The sequence below is a fragment of the Lontra canadensis genome, unplaced genomic scaffold (assembly GCF_010015895.1).
Source record: "Lontra canadensis isolate GAN:19392208 unplaced genomic scaffold, GSC_riverotter_1.0 scaffold66, whole genome shotgun sequence".
NCBI lineage: Eukaryota > Metazoa > Chordata > Mammalia > Carnivora > Mustelidae > Lontra > Lontra canadensis.
The window spans coordinates 3359588-3381051 of record NW_022631060.1 but is presented as its reverse complement, the minus strand read 5'-3'; the positions used below and the strand labels follow the sequence as shown (position 1 = coordinate 3381051).

At 50.6% G+C, this 21464-nt stretch overlaps 1 protein-coding gene across 1 annotated transcript in view; it reads right to left on the bottom strand.

Annotated features, from left to right (window-relative positions):
* The window catches only part of LOC116880596 (solute carrier family 22 member 10-like), a 76958-nt gene that overhangs the window by 53999 nt on the left and 1495 nt on the right, over positions 1–21464 (bottom strand). The window contains 2 exon segments of the mRNA XM_032879906.1: positions 17740–17866; positions 21262–21308. Coding sequence (XP_032735797.1) covers positions 17740–17866; positions 21262–21308 — 174 coding nt within the window.

The following is a 21464-nucleotide window of genomic DNA, read 5'->3' as shown; positions in this document are numbered from 1 at the left end:
TTAACTGACTGAGCTCTCAGGCATTCCTACGGCAATGTTTAAAGAATCAACAAACCAGTTTATAGGGGCTCCCTTTTGCAATGTTGAAATAATTTTGGCTCAAGAAGTACAATGAGGAAGAGAAGGAGGAGGGATGGGATGAAAAGAATAAAGGGGAAGGATGGTTAGTTGAAAAAAGTTCAACTTTTGAATGTATGTGTGTAAAATTCCAAGAATTAAAATAACATTCAAATAAATAAATAAATAACATTCAAAAAGGAAAGGTTAATACGAAGAGGGGGAGAGGTGCATGGAATAAAATAACAGAAAAAAAGGACTTGATTGTTGTTAACAAGGAGAATCTACATACTTGAGCCTTTTGTTTCTTCCAGTGTAGGTGTATTCCTTTCCATAATTAATATGCATTTTTTCACTTGTCTAAGTAGAGAAAGAAAGAAATCAAATAATCTGGAAAGAGTATGGAGTGTATGAAGAACAGGACGGCATCAATGATAAATCAAGTAAATTGGAGCTCCAGCAGCTAGCAGTTCCTTAAAACAGCCAACTACAAGGGGCAGGGGTCAAGGGTGTGTTCCAAATTGATGAATCAGCCAAACGTTAAAAGGAGAGAGCTGACCCATCAGGCTTCATCCCTCTTGCCCTAGGAGATAAAAATTCCACCTGTCTCCATTAACATATAGTAAGATACTCAGAGGGCAAACAGAAGATTTAAATAATGCTAACTGACCAGTTCTGCATAATCCTAAAGATTCTAAAAGAACATCAAGGGGGGTGGGGGGGAGGATCCAGTTTGTGAAATCCAAAAATCTACCTGATGTAACAAAGTAAACTACAAACAAAGACGAAAGCTAAGCCTAAAAACTAGTGGCTTGGATCTTTTCTTTTTTTAAGATTTTTATTTTATTTATTCATCAGAGAGAGTGAGTGAGCAAAAGCAGGGGGAGCAAGAGAGGCAGAAGCTGGGTTCCCGCTGAGCAAGGAACCCCAAGCGGGACTCAATCCCAGGACCCTGGGATCACAACCTGAGCCAAAGGTGGATGTTTAACCCACTGAGCCACCCAGGCGCCCCTAGTGGGTTGGATCTGAATCACCTCAGGAATCCCCTCCTCTAACTACAAATCAGTTCATTTGCAACCCAGATTGCTTCTTTAACCTCAGCTGGTTTGAGGATCTGTGGTCAAAACTTCCAGGAAGCCTCCAATATCTATTTTCCCTTCCTTCCATACTACAGAATTTTGGCCACTCAGAAAATATGGCTACATCTCACAGCCTATCTTGCAGATGTATCCTTAGCAGCAGTGTTTGCTGGACAATGGGATGTGAGCATAAATAATGTGCATAACCTCTAGACTGTCTTCAAAGAGAAGAGATATGCTCCCTCCTCTCCTTTTCACTTTGGAACTAGGCAACCCACTTCCAGAACAAAACAAAACAAAGGAAAAAAACCAGGAAAACCACTAATTCTGAACCATCACGTTGCGTGTGTTGTATTGTTATATTGTCACTGGCTCATTTTGCACTTCTGCCATCGCTAGGCTGTTGCCTTCCTTCATCATCATCTTCCCAAAGGATTCATCCCACTGTCTGCATTCCAGAAACACACCCAGAAGGGAAGAGATGCAAACAAGAGCCGCCTTCAGATCCCCAACTCTTAACACTGTGCTCGCATGCCCTCTAGTGGAAAGATCTGGTACTTGACGTAAGGGTTGAGGCCAGGCTCTGGCCAGCAGGAAGGCAACGTGGGAAAAGGTCCTGGGGCACCAGAGGTCAGTGGGAAACATGAGCATTGTCTGGATGCCTAAAAGAGTATCAGCAGATCCTAGAAGAATCCTGATCATGCCTTCTACCACTGGCTCAGGACTCTCACCACCTTGTCAGTGGAAAGAACCAAAAGTCGATGTCAGAACTAAGTACAGAATTACCATGGTTCCTTGCCTAAATTCATTTATGTCACCTGCATGGTAAACAGGTTGGCTGAGCACTCACAGGGCACCGGGCAAGGTTCTGTATCTCATGATGAGCACACAGATAAGATGTTCACTTTTGAAGATTTACATTCTAATGGGAGGAAGAGGGGACAGGGACGGAAGAAGGAACAGATCCTATCAAGTGACAAAGTTAATTTTCAACTTCTAATATTTGTGGGCCCTGCTCCTGGGCTCCCAGTGAAGCTATATTTTTACCCAGGTCAGAATGACTTCACCGAACTTCAAAGCATGGGCTCTCTTTCTGCCCTGAGCACACACTGTACATCTGTTTCATTAGCAAATGACCTCAAAGAAACATTTCAAACTAAAGATAAGGTTAAAAAGCTCCCCAAGTCCCATTCCACATCTCTGAGGTCTGCAACTGAGCATGTGCTAAAAGCATAAGATAAAGTTCATCACTGTCTGAAATGCCCTTCATCATGATGATTTGTAACTCTTGAGGAAACAACAATAAAAAAACTATGTGGCCCTGTATCCCACATTCCTTCTCCAGAGGAGTCTCTTCTTTGTGAAGATTGTGTAACCTCGGGAAACTGTCTTCACTGGGGCTCAAAGAAAACTCGCTTCCTTTTTAAAAGAAATTCTAAAAGTTTGGGTTGTTGTGCATCGAAACAAGGAAGAAATAAATTGATACAAGTGGTGTCAGATGAAGGTAAACAGGGACCAGACTGTGTGGGACTTTGAAAGTCAGGGGGCATGAGGAGAGGTTTTAATGCAGTGCTCACATGCTTGGACTCAGGTTTCTACAACATCACTCTGGAGGCTAGGTGGAAAACAGACTGTAGGGATCAAGGATGGAAGGAGGAGAACCAGTCAGAAGACTCCTGCAGTGGTCCCAAGGAGGGAGGAAGGTGGCTCGACTTGGGAAAGAAGCAGTAAAGGACAAAAGAAGAGGAAGGACTGGGCTTCACTGGGGAGGTAAAGCGAACATCATTGCTGGATTAGATGGGAGGGGGAGGAGTTGAGGGAAAGGGAGGGAAATCCAGGATTTTTACCTACTTCTCATTTCAGACCAGAGTCTCCATCACTCTCAATATAGCCTCTCGCTTTCTTAATAAACTCCAGATTTAAAGAACTTACCACGGGACTAGATGAAAGGATCCCACCTAACATTGAGATGATCGTTGATCCAAGAGTGTGTATAGCCAAGTAGGAAGCCTTCTTCCAGAACACGCTCATCTCTGCTGTACAAGCTCCTTGCCTGGAGCAGAGTGAGATGAGCCAACTTCTACAGCGTTCCAGCACCCTCCACTCCTATGGGGGCTGCCTGTCCCTCATCTGAAAAGGCACTGCCCAAGAGGCTTTAGAGATGGCTGGGAGGGACCCTCCTACACTGTTGGTGGGAATGCAAGTGGGTGCAGCCACTCTGGAAAACAATATGGAGATTCCTCAAAAAGTTGGAAATAGAGCTACCCTACGACCCAGCAATTGCACTACTGGATATTTACCCCAAAGATATAAATGTAGTGATCTCAACAGGCACCTGCACATTACAGGCTCCTGGACATTATGGCAGCAATGTCCACAATAGCCAAACTATGGAAAGAGCCCAGATGTCTATTGACAGATGAATGGATAAAGATGTGGTATGTCTGTCTGTATGTATGTATGTATAGAAATATTATGCAGCAATAAAAAATGAAATCTTGCCATTTGCAATGACATGGATGGAAGTAGAGGGTATTATGCTAAGTGAAATAAGTCAGTCAGAGAAAGACAATTATCATATGATCTCAATGATACGTGGAATTTGAGAAACAAGGCAGAAGAAGATCATGGGGGAGAGAGGAAAAAATGAAACAAGATGAAACGGGAGAGGGAGACAAACCATAAGAGACTCTTAATTTCAGGAAACAAACAAAGGGTTGCTGGAATGGAGGGAAGTGGGAGGGATAGGGTGGCTGGGGGATGGACATTGGGAGGGTATGTGCTATGGTGAGTGCTGTGAATTGTGTAAGACTGATGATGTAAGACCCTTGAAACAAATAATATTGTATATGTTAATAATAAAAAATAAATTTAAAAAATCACAAGTGAATGGGGTGATGGGGTAACTGGGTGATGGGCATTAAGGAGGGCACTCGATGGAATGAGCACTGGGTGTTATAGGCAACTGATGAGTGCCTGAACTCTACCTCTGAAACTAATAATACCCTGTATGTCAATTAGTTGAATTTAAATAAAATATATTTTTTTTAAATCACACACACACACACACACACACACACACACACACACACAAAGATATGTCTTGGAATAAGCCCTCTCCCGGTGTCCTAAGGACATCTTCTCCTCCCGACCCTGGTCAACAGCTCGGGATTCCTTGACAGGAACACGTGCTGAGGGAAATACCCCTCCAGCCTGTAATTTTTCCCAACTAGTTCAAATGTCCTAAATTCTACTCTTTTCAGTTCTGTTCAGAGTCTGTTATGGGTTGAATTGTGTCTCCCCAAAAAAGATATGTGGAAGTCCCAGCCTCCATTACCTCAGAATGTGACTTTATTTGGAAAGAGGTTATTGTGGATGTATTTAGTGAAGATGAGGTCATACTGGAATGAGGGGAGGGTGCCTCACCCAGCCCCAGAGACGTCCTCACAGGAAGACACAGACACACACATGGCAGATGTCATGTGAGGATGAAGGATTGGGGTGACGCATCTGAAAGCCAAGGAATGCCTGGGGCCACCACAAGCTAAGAGAGGCCCATGGAGCAGACTCTTCTAAGAGACTTCAGAAGGAGCCAACCCTGCTGACACCTCCATTTTGGACTTGCTTCCTGGAAGCTACTGGACTTGCTTCCAGTAGCTTCCAGTAGCTTCCAGCATGGCAAGACAATTTCTGTTGCTTCAAGCCATACAACTTGTGGTATTTTGTTACAACAGCCCCAGGAGACTGATTCCAGTCAACTGAGTGGAAAAGAAGCCGACCACCAATAGGCTGTTGAGGGTCCCTCACAGAATCCACTCTCCCCTCAAGAAGCATCATGGAATGGAAAGGGCACACCTGGGGTATGGAACTGAGCAGATCAGGTTTGAACTCTGGCTTACAGGCTACATTTACTTCAGAAACAGTTTTCACTTCTCGAAGCCCTTCCTCATTGACAAATACAAAGGGAGGAGAGGATAAGTCAATCCGACCCAAGAGCCTGCTGAGGCCTTTGATGTCAGTGTAACTGATGATTCAGGAGCATAAATGTTAGTTTTTAAATGTTTGGGTGAAACAGAAAGCAGCAAAAGTGATAAGTTGTCATTTCTGAGATTAAATTATAAAAAAGGCTATGGAGGGCGCCTGGGTGGTTTAGTCAGTTAAGCGTTTGACTTTGGCTCAGGTCATGGTCTCGGGGTCCTGGATCAAGCCCTGTGTCAGGTTCAATGGGGAGTCTGTTTCTCTCTCTCTCCTTCTGCCCCCATGCATGCTCTCTCTCTCAAATAGATAAGTAAAATATTTATAAATAAATAAATAATTAAAAGGCTACAGATTCCATCTTTTAAAAAAAAAAGATTTTATTTATTTATTTGAGATAGAATGAGAGTGAGAGAGAGAGAGCACAAGCATGAGGAGCAGCAGGAAGAAGGAGAAGCAGCCTCCCTGCTGAGCAGGGAGCCTGATGCGGGGATCAATCCCAGGACTCTTGGATCATGACCTGAACCGAAGGCAGATGCTTAACTGACTGAGCCACCCAGGCGCCCCTAAACGTCTATATTTTGGACTGGTTTGTTACGCAGCAGTAGACAGTTGGTATACCTCCTCAAGGTCACCTCAATCTGGTAATAAATGTTCATGTCCAGAGAGGGTCAAACTCTGCATTCAGGGAGGGGATAATATCGTGGGCCACTTCCTGATCGTTCTTATTTCCTGGGGGGAAAAATAGTTTGCACAATCTTGCTTTAGGTGAGCCTTTGCTCCAAGAACACTTCCGGTCTACCCTGCCATTCCTCTCTGAGTGACCTTGGCCATATCGCTCGCTCTCTCTCTCTCTCTCTCTCTCTCTCTGGGTCTTGGTCCTTTTATCTATACACTTAGGACAAAGGTTTTGATAAGTGGTTCTCAAACACCAACCTATGACAAAGTTCACAACAGCGTGCAGTAAAATGAGAAAAAAATAAGATAGTAAATATTCCTACTTCATCTAAAATTCTCCCATTTAAAGAACCCTTGTTCAGTTTCAGATCATCTCCTCCCTATGATGGTAATGTTAAATTGTACTTCTATTTTTTTTTAATTTATTTGTCAGAAAGAAAGAGCACGAGCTCAAGCAGGGGGAGTGGGAGAGGGAGAATCACAAACCTTGCTGGGCAGTGAGCCTGATGCAGGACTCGATCCCAGGACCCCTAGGATCATAACCTGAGCCAAAGGCAGACACTTCACTGACTGAGCCACCCAGGCATCCCTAAATTGTCCTTTTAAATAATGAGAATAAAATGGAGCAGGGGAGGATATAGGTGAAACAAAATTTACCGAATGTTGATAAATGTTGAAGCTGAGTGATCTTAATATATGTTTGAATAATTCCATAAGGAAGGGTTATAGTAAATGATGGTACAAGTCAGAGCTGGTGTTTGGACATGTGTTTGGTATGTAGTCTAATTATAACATGACAAAAAATGGTAATTCTAAAAATGCACACTAGAGAAGGAGGAAAAGGAGGGGGAGGGGAAGGAGAAGATGAGGAAGAACGGTCGCTGGGAAAAGTCGGTGAGTGCAGACAAGGCTTAGTTGTGGTATGAGGCACTGGGTGAGTACCTCTCTGCCCCCCACCACTTCACACCTCTCCTACAATATCCCCCCACTCCTTCCTTCTCCGCTGGGTGCCAGAAACTTCACACCCTGATTCCAAGTGAGCAAAGGTCCTATCAGGGGTCTCTATTTCATGGAAGGTCAGATGAGATGGTGTCTGTGAACAGGCTGTGGGAGGGGATGGTGACTACACCTGCTTCCCTTCCCACCCGTGGAGCAAACCAGGTGGACTGACTCCTGGACCTGGCCACATGCCCTTCCTAGGAGTCCTGTGAATATAGAGGTGCACAGAGCCTTGCTATGCTACCACAACACCCTCCTCCGTTACCCACGGCTGACCGGCAGAGACTGTCGACACCCTGACCACAGCCCATTGGTCTTGGCCATTTTAGTCATCGATGGCCTGACTCCCTATTGCCTTACCAACAGGCTTTCTCTGGCCCCTGGAGCCTGCTCTCTGCAAACAGGACAGCCTCCAAGTGCAGAGGAATTAATTATTTGCACAACATCTCTCCCCCATCGCTGCCCAGAGTTCATGTCAAAAGACCGCAGCTCCCTCAGCCTGGGTGCAGGAATAACTCAGAGACATAAGCTCCATGCTGTCTCCTGCAGTTCCCCAGTGGGATTCAGCTCCAGGTGCCCACAGGGGTATCTGGCTTGATGATACATCTTCTATTGGTCCCCCTCCCTTCCCCAACCCACTTCCCCACTGCCCTTTTGTGTGTCCTGGGACCACCTCCTAAATAAAACCACTTGCTCATGTCTCAGGCTCAGTATGCTTATAAGAGAGCCCAAAGTAAGAAACAGACACCAGAAATTGTGGTAGACAGAATAATGTCAGTAGTATCCACATCTTAATCCCCAAAATCTCTGAATATGTTACCTTACAGGGCAAAAGGGATTTTGCCAGTCTTGAGATTGCAAGAAAATTTCAGGATCAAAGTCATCCTGGATTATCTGGATGGGATCAATGGTTGAGTCAGAGAAGATGTGATGATGGGAGCAGAAGTTGGAGCAATGTGGTTGCTGGAAGGGGCACAAGCCACGGAATGTGGGCAGCTTCTAGAAGCTGGAAAAGGCAAGGAAACAGTCTCTTCTAGAGCCTCTAGAAGGAACACAGCCCTGCTGACACCTTGATTTAAGCCCAGTGAGACTCCCTCGGACGTCTAACCTCTAGAACTGTAACAGTAAATTTGTGTTGCTTTAAGTCACTACGTTTATGGAAATTCATTCCAGCAGCCATACCAAACTCATACAGTAACCAATCAACCACTCTTTCCCACCCAACCCAAGCACAGAATGCTTCCCAACGTATGCCCATGGGCAGGAATTAGTACACGAGGAATTACCCATGTACCACTCCTGTGCTAGGAGCACCTGCCCTCTAGATCCAGATCCTTGGGACACATCAGAGCCAACCTCACCCTTCCCACAACCAGTGAGGGCCCAACCCTCACTGGCCTGTGTTCGCAGGCACATTGCCAATGGGAGGCACCAGTTCACCGACTCTTATGTGTGAAAGACGTTCCCCGGAGCACAGCACGGAAAGCTCCAGGAATGCAGCCCAGTGGCCCTGGGACCCCTCCCGTCCCTGACCTAAGGGCTGTACCCTCTGGGGTGTGAGACGCCTTCCTGAGGCTGCTTTGGTGCTGCCGTTTTGTTTCAGGGACATCCTGACACAGCCCACGACACACGTCACTGAACAGTGGATGCATTATATCAACGTGGGAAACAGACACCTTGATGCCAAACTCAAGCCCCTCCCTACCCCATCCCCCGACCCAGGTGGGGATGAGGGATGCCTGTCGCGCTATAACTCGCTGGTGGTCAGGAAATGTTAGATGATAGCGACTGTTTTCCCCAGTCGGTTGATCAGGGCCCCAGCTGCCTTATTATCGGCCTTTGCCCCCAGCTGAAGCTGCCCACAGGGTCAGTCTGGACACGGAGAGAAGCGGCAGTCCCGCCGCTGGCGCCCCTCGCGGCCACACGGCGTCGCTGCCGAGCCGTCCCGGGCCGATCTGGATGCTGGCGGGGCTACCCTGCCGCGGGGCTGTGGGTCTCCGCGGGGGAGGCGTGGGCGCCTCCCACCGCGCAGCAGCCGCGATCCCACCCCGGGCTCTTGTCCTGGGCCCGGGTCAGGCTGGCTTCTACCGCTTGATGGGCCGAGGCACGCCGAGGTGCGCAGCCGCCGCTGTGACCGTTCCTTCAGGAGGCGCCCCCCACCTCCCCCGGTTCCCTGGGAGAGGCTGCCTCCAGGAAGGCCCCAGTGGTGCAGGAGGCCCGGGAGGCTGGGAGACTTCCATGCTGCTTCCTCTCTCTCTCTGGAAAAGATGCACGTTCGTGCACCAAAAAATCGCTGGAGGGCGCCTAGACACTGACTGCGAAAATACAAATTAGACAAAACCTCCTGCCAACCCAGAACACCTCTCTGCAAAAGTAGAAGGGAAGGAACGCAGGTTTATTATTAAATAAGGGTTCAGCCGAAATGCGCGGCACATCACGGGCGACCGGCAAAGAGACGGCAAAGGAAGACTTCTCTCCTTTTCTAAGGCCAGGTAGATGGCCCAGTACACACATGGACACACATAGACACAACCTATCCCCCACCAAGAGGACTTGACAGCAAGTCGCACACAGTTCATGCTAAACATTCCTAGCAATTACGGTAGTCACCTGTGTTTGCTAATTGCCTTCACGCAGAAGAAAAATACCTTCCTCCCATCTCTATGACAGGAGGTAGGTTTGCAACTTGGAACCAGGCACCGGTGAAGTCAGGGCGATACTCCCCCACGGAAAGGGGGAGACCGGCGCTTTCTTCCTCCATGATTCCATTTCAAGGAGATGGATTCCAGGTCCTTCAGGAAACATTCCTGGGATGTAGAGCTGGCAAGAGTCTTCGCTTATGAAAAGATTTACATATATTTTAAAGAGGCGGAACTTAAAATTGCAAGGTTTCTAAACTGAATGCTCTAAGAAGAGAGAGGGAGAAAGTCTCTTCCCTTTTTTTTCCCCCCCAGTAGGGAGAATTAAACTTGTTTTGTTACTTTTTAGAAGATTTTTAAAAAGATGTTATTTATTGTTTGTTTGACAGCAAGAGAGAACACAAGCAGGGGGAGTAGCAAGCAAAAAAGGAAGAGGGAGAAGCAGGCTCAAACCCTCCTCGGGCCTTGATCCCAGGACCCTGAGATCATGACGTGAGCTGAAGGCAGACGGATGCTCAACCAAGCCACCCAGGTGCTCCTTGTTTCGCTACTTTTAATTTGTATTTTCCCTGACACCCCCGCGCAAACACAAGTTCCCCCTCGAAGCCACCACCACTTCTGTCTGACCCCACCCCAGACCCTGCAACTTAGCCACCGGACACGCGCAAGCGCGCATGCCCATCACACATAGACGCGTGCGCACCCCAACACCGTGCACACACATGCGCACACACGCACAAGCGCACAACAGTACGTGCGCATGTCCTCTCTCTGCTCCTCCTTCGTTATCAGAACCATTTTCCTTTCCAGGTTAAGCTGACTAAACCCAGCAAGAGTTAAGACGGGGTCTAGTTGACTCCCAGGCAAGCTACAGAGGCGGAAGCCAAAACAAATCATTGCTGTCGTCAGCCGCTGAGTTTTAGGAGATAACTGATCAGTATAATAAACCTTTAGTTCTTTTTTAGCACCTGATTTGTAGTTCAGGATCCAGCTACATGGAAATCCACCCCTCCCGATGTGTGTGTGTGTGTGCACACACATATTTGTGCACCTGCATGTGTACACGCGTGTGCACACACACGCATAGGCACAGCACAGCCAGAAGAAGTTGCTTGACCATTCAGTCCCTACTCTGTGTAGAGCTGGTGCAGCTAATGACATGCCCGACACCACTCATGGTTGGCTTTGCAAACCCAGCTTCTGCCTTCAACCACCCTGGCACCTCTCTGGCTCACGTTGTTGGCCGTGGGCGCAGGGACTGTAGGCACTTGGCCAGGACAAGAAGGTGAGGAGTAGAGGAGGTGTCTAGAACTATAATGTAACCAAAGGCCTCCTGCCATCTATAAGTCAGAAGCCAGGGGCACCTGGGTGGTTCAGTGGGTTCAGAGTCTAACTCTGGATTTCCGCTCAGGTCATGATCTTAGTGTTGTGAGATCGAGCCCCCTGTCAAGGTCTGTGCTCAGCGGTGAGTCTGCTTGAGATTCTCTCCTTCCCCCTCTGCCTCTCCTCTTTCCCTCTAAAAATAAATAAATAAATCTTGGGCACCTGGGTGGCTCAGTCATTCAGCGTCTGCCTTCAGCTCAGGTCCTGGGATACCGGGGTCCTGGGATCGAGCCCCATGTTGGGCTCCCTGCTCAGCGGGAAGCCTGCTTCTCCCTCTCCCATTCCCCCTGCTTGCGTTCCCTCTCTCATTGTCTCTCTTTCTGTCAAATAAACAAATAAAATCTTCAAAATAAAATAAAAATAAATACATCTTTAAAATGTGTGTGTGTAAAGCCAAATGTCTGGGTACTGAGGCTGGGCGGCTGCCAGTAAATCAACGCCAAATGCAGCCCCCATCTTGGACATCTCAGCACCCCCAGGAGGCTGCCAGATAAATGGTTCCCATGGGGTCAGGGCAAACAGCAACATGGACATCTCCATCACCCAGACTGGCACCAAACTGGGAGGGGGGTTGCGCAAGAAGGAAGGCCAGTGAGTGGCCGAGCATGCACCCAGCCAGAGGACACCTCTGTACCAGCGAAGAGTGCGAGGAAACCAATGAAGAAAGCAATGTGGCATCTCAGCGGGGATGTCCTCCAAAGCAGGAGCTGAGAGGAGGGGCTGGCCCGTGAAGTTTAATGTCACAGGGAGCTAACTGACACTGGCATCTCAGATGTGGGCTTGGAATGAACTAGGATTGCATGGCATTCCCCTCTAACAAGTACTTTAAATAATAATCATAATAAAGACTGGGTCTGGCTGGTTCAGCAGAGGTGGGGATGAGGTTGAGCCTGGGGCGGACCGGGGATCTGGGTCCACCGGGCTTCTCTGCTGTGAACTCCTGGTCTGCGCATCCTACCTCCCGACCTACCGTGGTGTGGCCTCTGTCTGCTTTCCCGGTCAGCCGGTAGTGGGTAATGATGAAGCTCTCTGGTCTGTGCTGGTCATCTGCAGAGACTACAAGAAGTAACTAGAGCAGACAGCACCTCCAGTCGGGACTTTCCTGCCCTCGGGGCTCTCTGCTGAGACCCCAGAGCCCAAAGGACCATCTCGGATGGCTCACTGAGAGGTAACAAAAGCAAGTCCTATCCGCACCCCCCAGCCCCAATCTACGCCCAAGATGTTGAAAAGTTCAAGAAAGACAGTTCTGAGCTGGAACTTTCTCCAAAGGAAGTGGTCACCCCAGGAGGAGGGAGAGAGTGTTGACGCACACCCCCCCAAAACACGCCACTGCTCAGGTCAGGTGAGAGGGACTCAGGAGCACCACCGTGGGGGGCGGAGGTTGCCAGAGAGGACCGTGGCATGTCATCCCCACTCTGTCATCCAGGGCGCTGGCTGAGCCATTGATCCTCTGAGCCTTGCAGTCTCCAGTGCAGAGTTCAGGGAGAGAAGGTGGGAGGAAATAGAGACCAGAAATCTGGAACAGTCTCCAGCCTGGCAGAAGAGAGGCAAGAGAGGGCTGCAGGGGGAGACCTGCCCCCTACCATGGCCAGAGTGGACATCCAGGAGGGAGCTGGACTGGAGTGTTCTCAAAGGGACCTCACCCAAGAGGGCTGCCTGTAGGCATAGAAAGAGGCTTTGTCAGGAGCACTGGGCAGGGTCTGAGCACTCCCCAGGATCAGACGTTCCCTGCATGGGGATCTGCGCGGGCCGAGCCCTCCAAGGGGCAAGCCCACCAATCCACATTCCTTGTGTGACAACAGCGTCATCAAGGAGCACTACCCGTTACCTGGAATCCCCTTCCTCCCTTCTGGACCCCTCTGCAGGAGCCAGAATGCAGCTGCCTTCCCCGGAGGAAGGAGGTGAATCTCAGAGAGCCGACCCTCTGTGACCACACACCCACCGCCCACCTTCCCAGCTGCTGAGAACCCGGTCGGCTTGCATTGGAGAAGCTGATATTGAATGGAGGATAAATATATCTATTGAGAGAGGACGAGCCTTATTTTTTAACTTGGCAAAAATAGTTTCTTTTTTGCCCAACTTTTTACAAGAATTTTCAAACACACAGAGAAGTTGAAAGAATAGTGCAATAAACACTCATATGCTCACCCAAAAGTTGTTGATGTGTGTGTGTGTGTGTGTGCGCACACACACGTTCATGGTTTGGCTGAACCATTTGAAAGCAAGCTTCAGCCATCACAGCACACTCCTAAATCCTTCAACGTACATCTCCTAAAAGAATCAGAATTTTTGATGCCAGAAATTGAAATTGTTCTAATATCAGAAGGAAATGGATAAAGCTACACTTAGTTGAAATGTTTTTTTCCTCTCTCTCTCTTTTTTTTTTTTTTTACAGATTTTAGTTTTAAGTAATCTCTCCACCCAACGTAGGGCTCGAACTCACAACCCCAAGATCAGGAGTCCTACACTCTACCGACCAAGCCAGCCAGGCGCCCCTGAAATATTTTCAAGGAGGGGGAAGAGAGAAGAGACGAACCATGTGCTAGGGCAGTGGGGTAAGAAAAATTGAACTGTTTCCCGCTTGCACCCTATGAAATCCAGCCAGTTGAATAAACAAGCTCCATAAAGAAGATAAGACGATTTCAGATGATGGCTGCTGTTACAGAGAAAGGAAATAAAGCAGGATACACGCGATAAGACTGGGAGGCGAGGCAACATTGGAGTGGGTGGTACAGAGCGATGCCACATATGAGCTGAGACCCCAGTGACAAGCAGTCAGCAAAACAAGACAATCTGGAGATCCGTGTTCGAGGCAAAGTAACCAGCAAGGCCAGAGGCCTGGGGGCAGGAAGGAGCATGGAGTGACAGCTCGGGAACAAGGGGGGACAGGAAGTGCTGAGAGAGGAGAGGGGTCGCCACCCAGATCTGTCAGCCAACAGGAGGAGTCTGGGGAGAATTTTTAAGCGGGCAAGGGACTTGATCTGGTTTATAGTTTTAGATATCCTGCACCTTAGTTGGAAAAGATTTGGGTAGGATGGGGCACCTGGGTGACAGTTGTTAAGCATCTGCCTTCAGCTGGGGTCATGATCCCAGGATCCCTGCTTATCGGGAAGCCTGCTTCTCCCTCTCCCACTCCTCCTGCTTGTGATCCCTCTCTCTATGTGTCTCTCTCTGTGTCAAATAAATAAATAAAATCTTTTTAAAAAGAAAAAAAAAGACTTGGGTAAGAAGCCCAAGAGGGAAACCTGGAAACCATCACGAAGGCTGTTCGCAATCCTCCAGGCGAGGGAAGGGCTGGCTTGCACCAGGGTGGTGGCCATGACATAGGTAGTATTGATGGGGACACGGAGGCTCAAAGAAGTGAAGTGACTTAACCAAGTTCACGCAGCTTTTAAGTGGCAGGTCCAGGGTTTTTCTCGGTACTTTTTAAATTGTGATAAAACAGATATAACATAAATTTCTAACCATTTTTAGGTGTACAATTCAGTGGCATTAAGTACCTTCCCAATGTTGTGTGACCGTCACCACCATTCATTTCCAAAATTTTCTCGTAATCACACACAGAAGCTCCGGACACATTAACGATAGCTCCCCATTCCCCCCACCCAGTCCCTGGTTACCTCTACTCTACTTTTTATACCTATGAATCTGCCCGTTCTAGATATCTTCTATACGTGGACTCATACAATACTTGTTGTTTTGTGTCTGATCTTCACTAAGCATGTTTTCAGGGCTCACTCATGTTCCAGCATGTATCAGAATTCCATTCCTTTTTAAGGCTGAATAATGTTCCGTTGCGTGTATATACCACATTGTATTTATCCATTCATCTGTTGACAGCGTCCAGGATTTTTACCAGGTTGTCTGAGTTGCAGCGTGGTTCTGGTGGGCTCCGCTCCAAGACCTCCCGCAGAGCCCCGCGCAGTGCCCCCTGAGGCCACCAGAGGGCGCACCGGGCCCCCAGGCAGGCTCGCGGCAGGTGCACAGCGCGGTTGGTGGGCGGAAGAGGAACGCGGAGCCCAGGCTTTTTGCACACACAGTCCTACACCCAAAACATGCTGACGAGAAGGAAGCTGGCTGCGGGTAAAGTGGCTGGACTCCAGGATCAGCCTCAAAAGGAGGAAAGTGAGGAGGTCAGGGTGGGAGGGGCCGCCCTGTAATACTCTCCAAGGGCACAAGAGACAGGTGCCGACGCCCGCAACCTGCCCTCCCGTTGTCCTCCCGTGTGAACAACCCTGGTGCTGAGATCAGCGGGGCAGGTGTGGGGGAGTGAGTCCAGCGAGACTCGGACCCCCATTCCTGCTCTTCCCCAGCAGCCAAGTGAGCTCCAGCCTGTGGCGGGCACACTTTCCCAACAAGGAAACTGAGGCTTGGAGTCCCGGGCTGGTCGCCCACGCGGGTGGAACAGGCAAGCTCTGAGCGTCACCCTGTGACTCTGGGCACTTCCCTTGTCCAAGCTCAGTGCCCTGATTCCTGCAAGCACACCACAGGGGGAATGCAGAATGGTATAGGGCTCTGGAGGCTGGTCTGACCACAATGGCCTCCCTCCTTCTGAGCCCTGGGCCTCTTGTGATGCTACCCGAGTTCACCCTGCCTGGTTTTTTGTTAGGCCACCTCATACTGACCAATATCTCTGCCTGCTTAAATCCTTCGACTTTTCTCGAATGTGCTGTTGATGGCTGAGCCATTTCTCCCCACCCCCCGCCCCCCACCGCATCTCTGTGCAGCTGGGTCTTTGGATCCGAGTCCAGGAACTGACATTTATCCCTGTCAAATTTCATCTTGTTCGTTCATCTGACAAACATTTGTTCGGTGCCCACGCCGTACCAGGCACTGGGGACACAGCACTGAAAGACGAGTCCCCTGGCCCCAAGGAGCTCCCACTGTCACTAGACAAAGCCGCAGCCATCCCGTACCCCAACACGAGCTGGCTGCCACGTACAGGTCGTCTCACCGACCTTCACGGCACCAGCAGAGAGGTGACGTTGCCCCCATTTTGCAGATGGGGAAGCCAGTGTTCCGAAAGTTGATGTTCGGGCATACCTAGAAAGCGGCAGGCCCAGCACTCACCCCTCCAATCCCTTTGGATTCTGATTCCGTTCTCCTACTTAAATACCTTAAATCTCAGCTTTGAGTCCTCTACGAGTCTGAGAAACTTAACCAGCTGCATTTCATCAACAGCACTGGTGTTGACCCGACCCCGGGGAGGCCACCACTGCCCCCGTACCCCAGAAAGACAGCCGTCTATGGTCCCATGCCCTGTACAATCATCAGATACAAGGCACCTGACTGGAAATCACAGGACCATTCTCCCCGCACCCCTGTGCAGCCTCCAGCTCCAGGCTGCCTCCCCTGTCCAGGCGGCTACATGTCTGCTTGTTGGCCTCTCTGACCAACAAACCAGTCCCCAAGACCACTCCCTCTACGGGCAGGAGCCCTTGCCCACACCATGGTGAAGATTCATCCCCCCAGGGGGAGACTGGAAGCCCAGGGACCAAGAGTAGGCAGTGGCTTTGGGATTTCTCAGGCTCCGAACATCCCTCCCCCCTCCTTGCATCTGTGGCTTCTTCTCTCCCGCACAGTCTGCTCCGGGAGCCTCAGCCCATCTTTTTCCCTCAGCGTCTCTGCCAAGTGCAGGGAGGTCAACGGCAGAGCAGGCCTGTGGCAGGAAACAAGGCAAGTGGAAAAATGCGCTGTGCTGCTGGGGGAGGGGGAGTTGTGAGATGGGCTCCAAGCTCCCAGCCAGGACCCAGGGCCACCCACCCCACACACACACACAGGGGTCAGACCTACGCACACCTGCCCTCCTCCCAGCCCCATAACATTAGAACTAGTATCCTTCTGCCCATTTTGCAAGTGAAGGCACTAGGGCCAGGCAGATGGGGTCCAGGGCTGAGAACTGCCCCCGCGGACACTGCTTCCTGAAAAGAGATGGCGGGGGAAGGTGCTTGTGGACAGAGCAGGACCTGCTGTGCTTGAACTCAGTGAGCTCCTACCATAAGCCCACTCTGGCAGTGAACAGGTCAGAGCCAGGCCCTGCCCTCACAGCCTCCTGGTTGGGGGGCAGGAGAGGTAGAGGCAAGCAAGTACGCAGTTCCGGGCAGTGACACATGGAGCCTGTTAGAGAATGTCTTCCTAGAGCTGGGGACCCTTCTCTACCATCCTGGAAGGCCTCTGTGAGGAGGGGACATCTGAGAGCAGAGGAAGAGCTGGCCTTGGGAACAGTGAGTGTAAAGACAATAAAAGAACATGAACGCAGCGTGGAGCCAAAGCCACCCACCCCTGTCATGGCTGACTGCAGACAGGGAACCACCGCTCTGATATGAGGCCTTGGTGGGGAAGCACGTGGGACAGTGTCCTCAGGGTGCCTGGCCCCTGGCACAGGCTCCACAGACACCTGTCCCCTCCACTCTCCTTCCAGCGCTCCGTGGCCCTCCCAGGCCACGCTCTGTGTCTTTTTCACTTCTCCCGTCCTCCGCACGTTTCTGCGCCAGACCCAGCGCCAAGCAGGTGCTGGATATGTGTTTGCCGGATGAACCAACACCTGACAGCCCTTCTCACCAAACCCTGAGGTCCGGCAGGGAGCATATGTGAGGACAGCCCCGAGGAAATCCTACCTTGTTCTACAAGGAATCACTGGATGGAGTCTGTGACTCCGATAGGTGGTAGAGGCAGAAAAGACAAAGGGATTCCAGAAGGTGGGAGGAGGGGTCGCCTACACAATTGGAAAATTTCACAAAGTCCAGATTTCAAGCTATTTTTAAAATATCTGAAGCTCTGGCAACCCCAAGCCTGCCTATTCCCATGGCAACACCAGCTGGTGCTGAGCACCGCTGCCCCCTTGAGACTGGACATGCGCTCTGCACCTTCGGGCGCACGGGGCCACTCGCCATTGCCCACACCTAGCCCACCCCGCTCATCCACATCACCTGGCCCCGTGGGCATCTGCGTTGGCCAGCTCTGGTTTAAGGCATTTCACGAGCAGAAAGCAGTGCCGGGGACATGGGGACTGAGACGTCTGCTGAATCAGCCTGTAACCAGGGGTTCCCCTCCCTCAGGTTCTTAGAGCAGTGGGCCAGTGTGGGGGTTTCCAGATCCGCAGAAATCCGTGCTCTGTGCTGGGTTCAGCGGGCAGGTGGGCTCCGGAACTCCTTGGCCATGCCCTGGAGGTGAGAGATACAGTTCCTGATATGCACCAGCAGGGAGCGCCACTGCTGGCCTGCCCTGGGCTGGGGGCTCCGGGCGCAGAGTCCTTCCACCATCCTAGGAGCTGTGTCCCTGACCTTTCCTACTTGGGGTAACAGCTGAGGCCCAGCCTGCCTGGCAACATGACGGGCTCGGCAGTGACTGGCTGGGCCAGGATATACTCCAGGTGCCCAAGGACAGCCTCAGGAGCCCCCACCCTCCCCGCTGCCATCTAGAAGCCCTTCCAACCTGCGACCCCCAGGGCCAAAGGGCACCCCTCCCGGGATCCCTTCTCCTAGCAACCACTCCTCTCCCTCCTCTTCTTCTGGGACCACTTAGGCTTCCCGAAGCCCCTTCCCTTGGGACTGACCCTCCAATTCAGTGTTTTATATACTGCGTGCTTGGCACTGGGTTCAGGGTTTTATATATTTTATTTAAATTCCCCACAATCCTATAAGGTAAGAATTAATCCCCATTTTACAGGTGGGAAAACTAAAGTTTAACCAGGCGACACAACCCCCCAAGGCCACGGAACTAGCAAGATTCCAATTCAAGCATGTAAGACCCCTCTTTCCTGGATGGCCTTGCTCCTAGTGAAGGAAATTTTAGAATAAATGGAGGGGAAGGAGGGACTGGTTAGGGTTTGAGGGCAGAGGACAATCCTTTGTTCAGATCCATACCGGACACCTAATCTGTTAAGAGCCACCCAAGGACAGGGACTGAATCTGGGGCCTATAAGCCAGTGATGAAGCCTTAGGAATAGCTCTTGGCCTTTGAGAATTTAGTGAACATCTCTCCATCCCCGCCTAGGGCCACAGTCTGAGCAGCAAGACAGGCCCCAAACATGCTGTAGCTTCTGACTTCTTGAACCCATGATGGGTTCAAGGAGGCACCCTCCATGATGGCCAGGAGGCACCCTCACCTAAAAGGCTCGAATGACCCACCCAACCGGATGGGACCTTTATGAGGGCCAAGAGGCCCAGACTCCACACAGTGAATTTAGGCACCACTGAACATGACTCCATTGGTGACCCACAAGCCTCAAGATCTTCCCCACCCCCACCTGCACAGGGACAGAGAAGCCCAGAGAATCATCCGCCCCTCTGAGACTATCACAGCTCTTTCCCAGCCCCTGGAACCAAGGCCACCACTGAGGTGGGAAAAAGGTTTCTGTCCATACTGCTTATCCAACTCACCTCCCATTTCCCCAAACATGCCTGCACTCACACCCCTGGGTCTGCTGGTGTCTCCCCGATTCTACCACCCCATCGTCCAAACCCAGTGTAAAAACCACCACCTTCTCCGGACAATCCACAGTAATCCAATCCATCAAACCTAATCATTCTTTCCCTCTCTGGAAAGGACTAGAACCCCATGGACCTCTCCTGTAGCATTGAGGCCAATCCCCTGCATGCTGTCATTGTTTCTGGGCTGCTGTTTTCTCTGACAGCAGACAGGAGGGTTGGGGCCTAGCATGGGGCCTCATACATACACGGCATGAAGTTCGTTGGAAGGTTGGAGGGACGGTTGGACAGATGGACAGACGGATGGATGGTGAGATGAACAAACAAATGAACAGGTGAGTGGGTAAGAGTAGATGGCCCCCAGAAAGTTCACTGTGGTCCCCGTAATTGGCCAGGACACCTAGACTCCCCACTGTTCCCCGCAGAGTAAGATGTCCCTGTTTTCACTTGTCATGGCGTGTCCTCTGCTTCCCTGAACTGAAGATTTAGAAAGACAGCACCATGCGGAGAAGTACGCTGAACCTTCGGTGAACCTTGGTCTCCGTGCGTGTAAGGTAAGGACATTGGACTTGAACTTGATGATTCTTTGGGCCCCTCCAGCTGAAGACACATGCCTATGCTGGGGCCCAGCAGGGAAGGGTGTCACTGACTGAGCCCCGTGCGGCTCAAAGGACAGCGGGATGGGTTCAGACAAGAGATGAAGGGACAAAAGGGAAAAGGAAAGAAGCGAGAGGGAAGGAAGGGAGGGAAGGAGGGAGGAAGAAAACTGCATTTCCATATCCGAAGCTAAAAATGCATTTAGCATGTAAGATTTCCCGGATGCATCGTTTCTTTAAAAAAAAAAAAAAGTTAATTTCAACATATTCGATTTAGTATCACAGCAAGGCAAGAGTGAGTGATGGATCCTGTAATGTAACGGAGATGCTTCTAGCAGAGCCGGCCGGGGTCAGAAGATGCCAAAGGAAAGGGTGAGCCGGGGCGGGCGCAGGGGATGGAGGGGCCGCTTTCTCTCTACCTTCCCTCCTCTCACCTCTGCCTTATGTATTGATCTTACAAACCCAATATACTATTTGAATAAAAGATTTCTGGAGAGTGTGTGTAAGCCACTTAACTAATGAGGAGAAATGAGAGGCCCAGAGGGAGGTGACTTGCCCAAGATCACCCAGCAAGTTCATGACACAGTCCCTGGGGGCCTAAGAGAAGGCCTCAGTCCAGATACGTGAATCCAGGCACATTCCCTGGGGGCTCGGACCGCCCCCCCCCAAGCTGGGCTTGCACATCTGTACTCTGGCTCACCTCCAGCAGCCTCCACGGGAAGTCACCAGGCTCCTTTAGCCAACATTCCGCTAGGACAGGAACAGACGGATAACCCAGGCCCTATTAGGCACCAGCAAATCTCACAGGGGGGCGAACCCCGGGAACAGGGGGGCTCGAGCGGCGGCTCAGCTCTCTGCAAGCTTCGCAGTCGAAAACCTTCCTAAAACAACCCCTTGGCTGCTTCGGAGCATAATTTAATCTTCCTTTGATGACTCCGGATCTCGCCCTGCCTCAGGCCACTCTGAAGACATCAATTACCGCTGGGTCCAGGTGGGGAGCAGAGCCCCAGCGGCTGACCCCACCCTGGAGGGGGTGGTGGTGAGGGGCTGGGAGAGACTTCAGGGGCGGAGGCCAGCCTGAGCCAGGGAGCTGGATGTTGCCTGGGTGGAGAAGGGGACCGACTCCTCCCCAGCCAAGAAGGGGAGCCCTAGGTGGGCCCCTCCCTAGCCCCCCAGAGCAGATAGGACGGGGCTGCTCCCCAGAGTCCCTGCAGGTAGAACCAGAGAGGTAAAAGCACGCAGGAGGGACACTGAAAGCCAGCCAAGGTGACGCTGCTAAGGGAGAGAGCCCACGGACTCTGCAGACGTTGGGTCCACCCGTCCCTGTCCTCCCCGGCTGGGAGACCGTGAGCAAGTTACTTAACCTCTCTGTTTCTTAGTCTCCTAATTTATAATGCTTGGAGTAGTAATGAGGCCATGAGGTTACCTGAGCCTCCTGCCAGCTGCTGAAGCATGAGGGTCAGACCACAGTCCCTGCAGAAGAAAGGTCCGGAAGAACATACATCAGAAAGCACACAGGGTTGGCTCTCAGGTGAGGCTGGGTATTTTGTTTTGTTTGGCCTATTTGTGTTCTCCATGTTTTATGCGAGTAAAACATTATTAGAGAATTACAATAATTCAGAGAAAAGA